Source organism: Cyprinodon tularosa, unplaced genomic scaffold (assembly GCF_016077235.1).
Source record: "Cyprinodon tularosa strain WSP-4 unplaced genomic scaffold, ASM1607723v1 ctg781, whole genome shotgun sequence".
In the NCBI taxonomy this organism is placed as follows: Eukaryota; Metazoa; Chordata; class Actinopteri; order Cyprinodontiformes; family Cyprinodontidae; genus Cyprinodon; species Cyprinodon tularosa.
The window spans coordinates 210130-222206 of NW_024039542.1; the positions used below are offsets into that span (position 1 = coordinate 210130).

The following is a 12077-nucleotide window of genomic DNA, read 5'->3' on the forward strand; positions in this document are numbered from 1 at the left end:
CTGTAAATCTCGCTTTTTCTACAGAGAAGGAACAAGGCCGACAAAACAACAGAAGTTATTCATAGAGTAATATAATTTCTCCCATTGTTCCTCACTTTTCTGGTGTTATCTTTAAGCAGACCATTTCCTTCATAAAGCTCAGTAATCTTATCAAAAGCGCCAAGTAAAATGTGCGTTTTTATTGATTTATTTTTCAAATGGACCAGTTCTGATGCAAACAAGCAGCTGTAGCGAGTCAAACGATCTTTATAGTCACTGTGTGACTGGATGTAAGACAGCTTATGTTTTTACACTGATATTCTGTTATTTCCTTGTTGATCCAATTTTTGTTTATCTGAGATTTTTTTTTTGTGAGAAACACAAACTAATGTTTAATTATGAGTCTAAGTTAAAAAATATGTTTGAAAATCTAAAAGTAGGAGTAAAAACATCATTATAATGGTCTCCAAAAGTCACCTTCTTAAAATGAAGAAACAGAAAGAATAGACATGTTTATATTTTAATGCTGTATTAAAACAATCTGTTTTGTGAAGGCCTCAGATATTTGCAGGAGATGATTAGTGGACAAACGGCCACATTAAGATCAGCCAGGGTTCAGTCTAAACACAGGGTTAAAACAGGAATAGATTTGGAATAATAGATCAAGTTTTTGAATTTTAAATAACAAAGTTCAAGGCATGAGAATTGAAAAGAGTAGAGTAGGATTGCAGACAGCCTTGGCTGGGCCCGGGACCACTGGCCCAGTTGTCATACCCCCCCCCCCCCCCCCCCGATGTGATTGCAGGTCTACCAAGACACCACCTTTCTCCTTAACTTACTGGATACATTACTTATACAATACTTACTGGATTTTCAATAACAAAGTCAGGAAAACCATTCTGCAGCCAGATAATTTAACAAGGGTTGAGGGTAAGAAGTAAGAACTTGTTTAAAGAAAGCAAAAGAAGCCTATTTCTGCAGAATAAGCAAATTAGCAGCTCACATGTAAGATGAAACCAATTTTCTTTTTGCTGCAAAATTGTATGCATAAGAGAAACCTGACACTTCAACTGACCGTGAACATGGCACTGGTGGAGACCAACTGGGAGGATACTCTTCCTCAGCAGTGATATGGAAGCTGGGTGGTGTTAAAACAGACCCAAATGAAGCTTAATACAGAACAAAACAGCCTTATGGCAAGGAGTGTAAACATATAGACATTCGGGGGCGGGCCTGATAATGAGGCTGGAAGGGAAGAAGCTGTTTTTGTGGCTTGAAGTTTTGGGCTGAATGGTCCATATAGTCCTGCTAGAGGGAAGAGTCTGAAACAGTTTGTGTGCAACTGCATCCTTTCTGCTGGCCTCTGGGATCTAGAGGCGTTTGGTTCCTTAGGAGAGGAAAGTTGCAGCCAATGACCCTCTGCAGAGGCAGTAACATACTGCAGCTTGCCTTTGTCCCTGCAGCTCAAATGACTTCATTGTCACAGAGGGTTAGGGTTAGGGCCGAGTGATGCTTCTGTAGGAATGATGGGGGAGGATTGGAAGCTAGCTGGATTATGACATGTCTCCATTGAGGTGTTAAAATGTCTGCAAATATTTGGGACAGCTGTTCAACACATTGGCCACACCTGTAAGAAAATACACATTAAAGGAGAAAAGACTTCACTAAACCTGCAGGTACGATAGATTAGCACGTCCCTTAGCCAGAAAGACACAACTAAATCACCTAAATCCAAATCATTTTACAGATTTTCTACACTTCTACTGTCTAATAGGCAAAAATGTCAGTGTCTAGTAGAGCAAAGCAGGTAGACCTGCTGCATTAAATGCAGTAAAAGAAAGTCCATCGAAATATGGATTTTCCAGATTGTAAGAAATGTTTATCCTAATTATAATTTTTTGCCGCGTCACACTTTGTTTTACTTCATTACATAAAATCTCTTTCCAAATAAAACTGCTAAAAGTTAAAGTTGGATAAAAACTTTTCTAAGGCTCTGAAAATTACAACAAAAGGTAAAAAAAAACAACATAAAAATAGAAGAAATTCATTAATTTTATGTTTCATTTATTGATGTTAAACTCTTTGTGATATTTTTTCAATATAAACTAAATTTTGTGTTAAAAAGATGTTCTAAGTTTCCATGTAAATTAATCTGTGATACTTTTTATATCTGTCTTACTGAGGGTGTAAACAATCAGGGTTTGGGTTTAATAAAAAAAGATGCCTGAAGGAAATATAAAATGTAATTCCTGTTTGCTTTATAACACATTTTTAGCAAAGGAAGGAGTGTTTGGTGTTTGGTAATGTACGCAGTCAGAAATATCCCTGACAGGCTGATGATGACGGCTGCTATGCTGTTTATTGAGGTTTGCCTGTGAATCAGCTCCAATCTGGACTAATAATCTCAGATTCTCTCTGTTAAACTCATCGAGATTTAACCTTTAATTATATATATATACATTTTTGATCGCTTGACAATAATTTTTGTATTTTTCTCATTCCTCTAACTGAAATGTTTTTTGTACATGTAAAATATTAATATATGAGCATGCAAAAAGTTTTCCTGCTGAGTTGTTTAGACTGATTGATCAGTGATATTCATAAATAGAAGTAATAGATTATAGATAATAGAGCCGTCGTAAACAGATCAGTAGTTGGATGATTATCACTGAGCTGTTAGTGTAGTTATTAGAATAGGTGCAGGATTAAACTCCATCACTTTTGGTGTCTTTTCTTTCTGGGTTATTGTTAACACCTCAAAGCCAGAACATTTGCAGCCCTTTGTTCACATGGATGTCCTGATGAATAATTAATCAAGAGCAGTTTCCCTCTGAAATCCTCCAATGTTATTATCAATAACTTGGAAGCTTTATGTTTTTTCCTTGACTTTATAACTTTTTGTATATTCCTTAATCAATATTTTGTAGAGAAAACTTTTAATTAGTCTGATTGGGTGATGATCATCGGGGAACAGCAAAATTCAAGTGTTTCAAACTAAATTCAGATTACAGGTAGATTTATTTATCTTCTGTAGTTTTTTTCCAGCTTTATATTCTCATTCCACTGTCAGCAGTACAGAGCAGCCAAATTCCCTCTCTGCATTTAACCCCTCCCCTGGGGGAGCACTGGGCTGCCATTGTGCGGCACCAGGGGAGCAGTGTGGGGTTAAGGGTCTTACTCAGGGACCCAGAGTGGCAGTCTGTGGGAGTGGGCCCTAACCACTAGGCCGCCACTCCCCCAGAGTTCTGGCTCTGCATTTTGGACAGCTGTGTAGTGAACGTTCAAACCAGTGAAACGACCAACAAGTTGAACAAGCTGAGCCAGACACCCTGTCTACTTTTAGGCTAGGCTTAAAACTTTCCTCTTTGATAAAGCTTCTAGTTAGAGTGGCTCAAGTTATCCTGAGCTATCTCTATAGTTCTGCTGCTATAGGCTTAGACTGCTGGAGGACATAGGGACCCCTTTTTCATCATTCTATCTCTATTCTCCCACTCTGCAGAATCTGTTAGTTCAATCTCTAACGTTCTGCTCTCTCTGCTTTTTCTCATAGTAGCTTCATCTGGTCTGTTCCTGTTTGGCTGTGACTCCATCCTGGAGAGAAATATCAGCTGTGCTGCTGCCATCAACACCTTTGTTTCTAGATGTTGGAGCTCGGCCTGTTTTCCAGTGTAGTCCTGTTTCTCTGACTGTGACTAACTGGATGTGCTCTCTTCATCCTCTGACATGGGAGCTGGCTCGGAGCTCGTCTGCCTGGCTGTGTGTTTCCTGGACGGGGCCGCCTGTGGAGCTGGTTGACAGCTGCCTTTTGTATCTATGCTTCTTTTTCTATGTCTGCTTCTGTCTCCTTGAACCCCAGTGGGCCTCAGCAGATGGCCGCTCACACTGAGCCTGGTTCTGCTGGAGGTTTCTTCCTGTTCAAAGGGAGTTTTTCCTCTCCACTGTCGCTACAAGCATGCTTAGTGTGAGGGATTGCTGAAGAGTCAATGAGTCGATGCAATCAGCTGGTTTTCCTTAGATAGAAAACTTTGAATCAATCTGACTGGATGATCTGGTTGATCTGGATCTATAAAGTGACCTGAGATGATATGATGCGAATTGGAGCTATAGAAATAAACTGCATAGAATGGAAATGAACTTTGGAACTTACCTGCTCAGAAAACCTGCTTCTGCAGTTTAAGCTTAGATGAGACTTTTTTCTTAAATGAGAAATATGCATAAGAAGTTAAGTCTTTTTTTGACATCATAAGGATGAAAAGACAAACAGCTTGTTTCATAAGCACAGGCTTTGCTTTTATTTTCACTTTAACAGGCCTTTTTTAACTGATTAATAATAATGATTCATTGGGGTTCCACTAGATTTAGTCAGAAACATAAAGGCATACAGCTGTTTGTTTATTCTCTCCACAACAGAGACTAAACATCCTCCCATAGGGAAAATACAACAATTATTCTCATATGCATCATAAATAAGGTTTAATGCCAAGGAGTCAGTTTAAAAACAGTTGAAACAGTTTTTTTTTTTCCCAGTGCATTTCAGTCTTTTTGCTTATTCTTAATTGGTGGCTTCTCCCCTTGACAACACAGCCAAATGACTGATATCAGGTAAAGCAGGAAACAGGCAAGGAAATCATAATGGTATGCCACCACACCAAACACCACCATTAAGGAGGCACAGAGCAATGATTTGGAGACATTACTGCAGGAAAACACTTCTTTCCACCTCCATTGGTTTTGGTTCATTCTCTCCTGTGGATTGGAAGTTGCCTCAGCAGCTATTTTTATGTCTTTGTGAGTCTCTGGGAGGAACCTTTGTTGTTGTTCTTCATCCAGAGCTTCGCTGATTGATGGCATGAGAGTTGGTGGTACTTTCACTTTGCCGACTGATGTTTTTTTGTGTGCAGTGAAACCTGCACCTCTGACTTTGGCTTTGTGGGCCTGCGGCGATGCACCAGCAGCCCTCAGGCAATGTACGTACAACTGCAGCTCTTCGTCTGAATCTGACTCTGCTGAAGCGCTGTCAGCTTCCTCCACTGGATCGCATGTTCCTCTGTGGGAAGAGTGAAACATGCCGTTTGATTGGTCTGTGAGATCCTGGAGCCCTGCCTCATGGGACGGACTGGTGTCCATCTGGACACAACCGTATTTCCCTTCACTTATGTCCTTATTCGCAGCTCTGCTCACCAGAGCAGAAGCCCCATCTTCATCCTTATTTCCAGTAAAGTCTGACTTGAGTTTAAAAGCCCAGACTTTATCCTCTCTGTCTTGCTTTGCTATTTCTGAATCTGCAGTTACAACAATGATCTGTTTAAAATCTGAAATCTTCTGTCCTCCATTTTCCTTGTTCCACTGTGTCAGAATGTCTTCCTTCATCTCTATTTCCATCTTTTCTTCTTTATCTTCAACATTTACCTTTTCTGTTCCGACTGAATCAAACTCTGCTTCATCCTGCAGCTCTGCTGCTTCTTGCCCATCCATTTTATCTTCTTCAGTACTTTCTACTCTGTCTGCCATGATGACATAACCCTGCTTCACCTTCCTCTCTAACGCCACAGCACTCCCCTCCTTGATCTCCTTCCCGTCGCTTCTACTGGCTTCTGTCTTTGAATCTATCTGCTCACCTTCCTCTTCATTTGATAAAACGCTGACTTCCTCTTCAACCATCGTTTCCCAGTTTTTCCCCTCATCTATAAGGAAATTCTCATCTTGGTTTGAGAAAGAAGGTTCCATTTCACATTTCTTTTCCTGGACATCTTGATCATGGAGTCTCCCAGATGTCCCAGCATGGTAGTGATTGCTACTTCTAACCTCATTTAAGATGCTTTGAGCAGCTTCGTACATCACATGCATATCATCAGAGTTGCTTTCATCGTTTTCTGAGCCTGAAATGTTTTTGTTCTCCATATTCTTTTTCTCTTGAATTTCTAAACATGTATTTTGTGATTTAAGAAGCATTTTCTCTGGTTCGCAAAGATCCTCAACACTCTCCATGAAACCTCTACCGTCAGTTTGGTTGCAATTCAATTCATCGAGATTCTGTAAAAGATTGTCTTCTATGGAAGACTTGCAAGTTTTATAACTTTTGTTTTTGACCTCTGTGCTCTCATAGTTTTTCAGTTGAACCCCTCCTTCGTCATTGTGTTCTAATATAATCTGAGGTTTCAGACCCACTTTAGGTTCATCCTCTGCAGGTGTTTCATCCTCGTTCACTGAAACCACAGGAGGACTTTGCTCTGGTGATTTATATTTTCCTGGTTTAGTTGCTTTATTAGCCAGAATCTCCTCATCTGCTTCTGTCTGAGAATAAAGACTCCAAGGAGGAACTTTGTCTTCAAAACCAGATTGCAGATTCAGAGATGAGTAAATAGCGTTCTGGTCAGGCTGCTTCTCCATCTCGGTTGGATTCTCAACATTTTCTGTGTGTTTTAGGATCTTATTAACTGCCTCTTGATCCTCAAAGGTTGGGCTAATCAGTTTAATAACCAAATCATTTGATCCCTGACTATCAGTCACATTTCCCTGTACTTCACCCATGCTACTCCCAGTGTTAACTGGAAGAACCCCACAGATTTCTCTGGTTTCAGAGGGAAGAGTGAAGTTTCCACTGCTTACAGTTTTTGCAGCTGACACCTTCTCAAATGCTTGAGAGTAGAGCGGAGCGACCACCATGCCGAATGTGACGCGGTCGGTTTTGCTAATGAGGATTTCACTGCTTGCTGTTCCTGAGCCGTTAGTTCTTCCCAAACTCCCGTCTCCATCCTGATTGGTGGTGAAACACTCTATGAAATGTTGTGGTTCTGCTGCAGCAGACTCTCCGGCTGAAGGCAGGGACTTGGTTGAGATGCCTGACGCGCTCTCAGCTCGTGCTATAACAGCAGAGTCAGATTTAACCTGCTGGTTGGATGCGTCGTCATTATACTGAGGTATGCTACTCACTCCAAGGTCTTCATAAACAAACTGATCATTTTCTGGCTTATTTTTCCCTTCATTTAAAGGCTGAAGTGAGACAAAATTGTCTCCTGGGATTTCTTCTAGAGTTTCCTGTTTTGGGGTTTCTTTGGGTTTATTGTCTTTCCCAGCATCATCTTCCCCCCCTTCTCTCTGAGCGGCGTAGTAGCTCCTCAGCCTGGCCATCCGTGCAGCTTGTCTTTTCCTCCTCCGGCTGCTGTTCTGCTTGTTTTCCATCTGTCCATCAACAGGGATAGATTCATTAAGCTTTCTTAAACAAACAGTCCCTGTTAAAACTGCTTAAAAATCCAGAATATTAGTATACTTATGTTTGATTTTATTTGACAGATCAACACAAAGTAATGTCTAACATTGCATTCATATTATAACTTCTTAATCTAATACCTCTAAATAAAATCGGTTTCAGTCAGTTTCAGCTTTAAAACTATTCAGCTGTACTATGAAAGTCGCAGGTTTGTTAGAAAGCTTTAGAGAACAAACAGGATCATGTTGATAAAGGAAAATAGGTCAGGTTGGAGGCTGACAGCTGGAGTCCTTTATAATAGAAGCCCAGTAAGGAATCCTAATAATATAGACCTACAGATAGTTCCTCAGCTCCAGTCCTTGGTTTCTGGTCTCCTGCTACCTTTAGATGTGTCTCTGTTCAACACGCCGGGGTCAGATAGTTGAGTCAGCAGGACTCCAGACAACTGGACTGCATGCTGAGGTAACAGTTTAATTCTGATGTGGAATGAAACGTCTCAGAGCTGCAGGACACTGGAGCTCAAGGACTGGAATTAAAGAGACCTGCTTCAGATCAATACATGATTCAGATGTGTTAGACGGGCCAAGCAAAGTCCAGACATGGACCAACATCCTCATGCTTTGATTTTAACTCATGCTGCTAAAGCACTGAAGCCTTAAATCAGAAAAATTGAGTTAAACTACAAGTTAGCAGCCGTGCTAACATGAGAACGTGATAAAGTGCGAAAGGCAGGTACAAAGTCTCCTGATTCATGATGTTACTGTTGTAGCACTGAAGCTGGTGTCACGACATTCACACAGAAAAAGCAACCAAATCAAGTTCTCTGTTCTTCATGTGCTTCTTTCATTCCTAAAAATACTTCTTACCTCTTCAGTTTAAAGGTATAAATACTATTTGATGGAGCAAAACTGCAGTAAAGTTAACCAAGTGAAATATTCCTCTCACCAACAGCGTCTGTTCCTCTGCGTTAGATGTTGCTGACTGACCTTCAGGGATATTCAAAGTGCCCACCTCTGGAGCCCCGACAGACTCATCTGGAGAAAGGAGACATTTTGTTTTTGCGCAGTTCAAACATTTGGTTTTACATTTAGGACAAATTCCTTATTTCTCTCCCAGCAAAAGAAAAAATCACCTGTTGACATTTTTTCCTGTGATGAAGCTTTCTTTGATGAAATGTTTTCCACAGTGGAGGCACTCTGACTGTGGATCAATCAGAGAGCAGTCACACTCAGTTTGGCTCTCCTTCTACTTCATGTTCACTAATTCACCAATCAGCACAATGAGAGAATTGATAGACTGAGATGTTCTGCAGTTTCTATTCTTCCATCAGAGGTCAAAGGTTTTATTTAATTTGTTATATTTGGTGAGGATTTCATTCCCAACTAAAGAAAATGACATTGTGGAGATTGATGACTCTTTTTCTGGCAAATGACTCAAACTAAAACAACAGTTTAGATTCAAACAAATTAGCTGCTGAGCTTCAACAGTGTGCAGCTGAACTGACCAGATACACGTTAAAAATTGAACTTCTGCTGCTTTTATCTTTTAATCCCTGAGTATCCCTTACCTGACAGCCTTCAGGCAGCTTTTCTTGTTTGCGTTTTCCCTCTGCAGTTTCTCTATCCCCTCTTTCATTCTGCGCTGACAGGAGAGCACATAGTTGGCGTTGTTATTGTTAGACCAGAATGTCCCCACAGGAGTTTCGTACCGCAGACAAAAGTCGACCCTGACTCCCTGATCCCCAAACGGCGGCACCAAGGTGAGCTTAAACGAGAAGCTGTCTGTCACGCCATCACTAGAGCCGGAGACATACTCTGCCAAAAGGTCAAAGTGGGTGGCCCACCTGTCCAAAGAGGTTCTGATGTAGACAGACTTATCGTAGGAGATGTTGAGGACACGGATCACACCTTTAAGAATCGTGGTCCCTGGAAGTAACTCCACTGTTTCCAGTTCTACTTTCTGATTCAACACTTTGGCAAAAACCTCTTTGGGTGAAAGTGGAAGAGAGAACGTTAAGGGTGAGAGGTGGTATTCCACTGAATCTTTACCCTCGCCATCTACAAAGTCATATCCTGGCAGTTTTGGTACGTCCGACGTATTAAACTCCTTTACTTGCACCAGACTGAGGCCCTTGGCGTCAGCAAACGACACCCTCCGGGAGCCGCAGAAAGGAGGCTCAGGATCTGAGTCTTCGTCCGAGGTTGAGCACCTTCTGGATGGGATGGGAGAGGATCTGGGTCTGAAGCCGACTATTAAATCTCCTTCATCTTCATCGGGGTCCAAAGGGCTGAGGCCTGGGACTGATAGATAGTTACAGGCCTCCGAAGCTCTTAGCTGTCCTGCAAACTCCATGAAGTGAGTGTCAACTGCAGGACTTCTGGCAGCTGACATTCAACATGCTCTGACTTAACAGACGGGGTCCAGTTACAGATGACATTGTTGCTAGGGCCAACACTATAAATAGGCCTGAAGGGACGTGAAATGTATACAGTAGTCTAAGCTAAGTAGATGGATCTGTTGAACCCCTGCTTTTTCAGTCTGAGGGGGTCTTTAGCTCCCTTCAGTTAGTAAAACCAAAGCTTCTCAGACTCTGGTTAAACAGCTCTGGGGGGTGGGGGTTAAAGCTATGTAAACATTCCTTTTCTTTTTTCTTGTAGATCTCCTTTCTCACCATTTTTCCGAGGAACACATACTCTCAGATTTAGAGGATCAATCATTTGGGCTGTTTTCTGCAGTTTTTAGTTCACTTCATTTCTGAGAAATCACCCCGGTCCTAATGCAGCAAATAAGCCTGAAATCAATTCTATTCAGTTTATTTCTATAGCGCCAATTCACATCATGTCATCTTAATGCACTTTACAGTTCACCAGATCATCCAGTCAGATTGAATCAAAGTTTTCTATCTAAATCATCACAGACAGGCTTCAGGATGCAGGATGCAACTTATTGTCTCGTCATAAAGATGTCAGCAGTGGGTTTCTCCTAACGTTGCTTTTCTCCGTCTCTTATGGTAATCATAAACAATGCAAAACTGTGCAGGAACTATCCCTCTTCATCTTCTATACTACAGACTTCTCTGTTAAATCTTCTACTAAAGTTGTCTGATGGATTGCCATAGTCAGTCTCATCACAGCTCGGAGTGCAGACAGTGGAGTTAGAGCATTGTGGACTGGTTCCAGGGGATCAATGCAGGCCAGAGCAGGAGCTGATTTCTACAGGCATGTAGACGTATTACAGAGAGGTGACCTGAGACATTTTAGGCTGATTGAAGACCAGACATGCCGCCGCACTCTGGATCATTTGTGACGGTTTTACCTTAAAGAATGTTAGACCAGTCAGGAGTCAGGAGACTTTCCTTCAACATCCGCTGGAATTTGTTCATTACCTAAATATCTAAGTGGGTTAAATATGTGTATTTTCTGAGAACAGTGAAACTTTGAATGACTTCTGTGGAAAATCAATGGAACAAAAAAAGCAAAAACTTAAAATGGGCAATGCCTTTTAAGCTATTTGTGTAATAAGTACGTCTGATCACAGTAGCTGATCTCATTACTCACCTCATTCACCTGCCATTCACTCCCTGCTCTCTAATTACCATTCATCTTATCCACCTGCTATATATACGGTTCAGCCCAGCTATCAGGTCCAGATCCTTATTCGTTTGTATTCATGTTACATTTTCATGTAGTTATTCATGTTTGTTTGAGTTGTAATTCCTTTATGTTTGTGGTTCAAGTCCTGACTCTTGGAGGCCAGTGGATTGAGAGGATTTGGTGTTTGTCTCCTGATCGTGTGCCAGCTCTTCTCCGTTGAGCCCTCAGGGTTTTTCACTCGGAGTGCGGGGGGAGGTCAGTTTTAAATCCTGTGATCCTGGCTTCGAAATGGACTCCAGTTTAAAGTTCTGCCATTCTCCTGGTACCATGCCTTGTCTCCATTCCTCTCAACTACTAGCTCACCTATCTATATCTGAGCTTGTCTGAGCTCAAAGCTGGACTCACTGGAACTCTGAACTTGCCTGAACTCTCTGTGGATTCCTGGAACCCTGGATCTGTGAGTTCCAGTGTGGATCGGAACCTCTGGTCAGGCTGCAGACTCCTGAATCTGGGAACTGTCCGGTTCTGATCTGTTTCCCTGACCTGGATCGGTCTCCTGCCTGCTCACTGGGGCTGCTGAATCAGGGACGCTTTGAGCGGCTCTGCGCCGCATCTCGTTGACAGTCCATCGGCTGGATCTTGCCTTCCTCGGAGAGGATGGACTGAACTGTTAAACAAGAGTGTCAGTGATTGGGTGGTGCCCTGCCCCCCCCTGCAGCCAGTGCATGTCTACAGCTGCACTTGTTTTGTTTCTGTTCATTTTCTGTCATTAAAGGTTTCAAAACCTTCCCTTGAATACTGCGTCCATCTGTCCCGTTTTATGAAACATATAGCGAGTTAAAGTTATCCTTGATCCATTAATTACACAAGGTGCGTTAATTACAGATTACAAAATGAATTCATTTTAGATCATATAAAATACGCCAAATTAAATTCTGTTATAATGGCTTCATTGGACATTAAGCTGCCTTATTGTGGACTGAATAATGCTGAACAGAAAGGACCTCATCGACCAAAGTGGGAGCTTTCCCAGCTGCTCCACTTCCTCCATCAAACCCTGCACATGTTCTCACATCACCCTGACAACTTCTCGTTCCTCAGAGAACCTGAGCGCCCACATCCCTTCCCCGTTACAATCAGCCTCATTAGTTCAAACCGACTTTCCCTGCATGTGGATCAGACCAGAAAAGATTCCCTTATTTCTCTTAACCCATCTTTGTTTACATGGTTACCAAACCATCTTTATGGCTTCTAAGTTCATCTTTTTGCCATTTTAGATATTCAGTTATGATGTA

General features: G+C 41.7%; 1 protein-coding gene across 1 annotated transcript; it reads right to left on the reverse strand.

Moving 5' to 3' along the window:
• Positions 1 to 4490: 4490 nt before the first annotated feature.
• On the reverse strand, positions 4491 to 9580 carry ppp1r3ab (protein phosphatase 1, regulatory subunit 3Ab). Its single transcript, XM_038270878.1, has 4 exons — positions 8757 to 9580; positions 8322 to 8389; positions 8135 to 8223; positions 4491 to 7161 (listed from the first exon to the last, which is right to left on the reverse strand). The coding sequence occupies exons 1-4, from the start codon at positions 9578 to 9580 to the stop codon at positions 4513 to 4515; spliced, it is 3630 nt and encodes a 1209-aa protein (XP_038126806.1). The 3' UTR covers positions 4491 to 4512.
• Positions 9581 to 12077: the final 2497 nt, after the last annotated feature.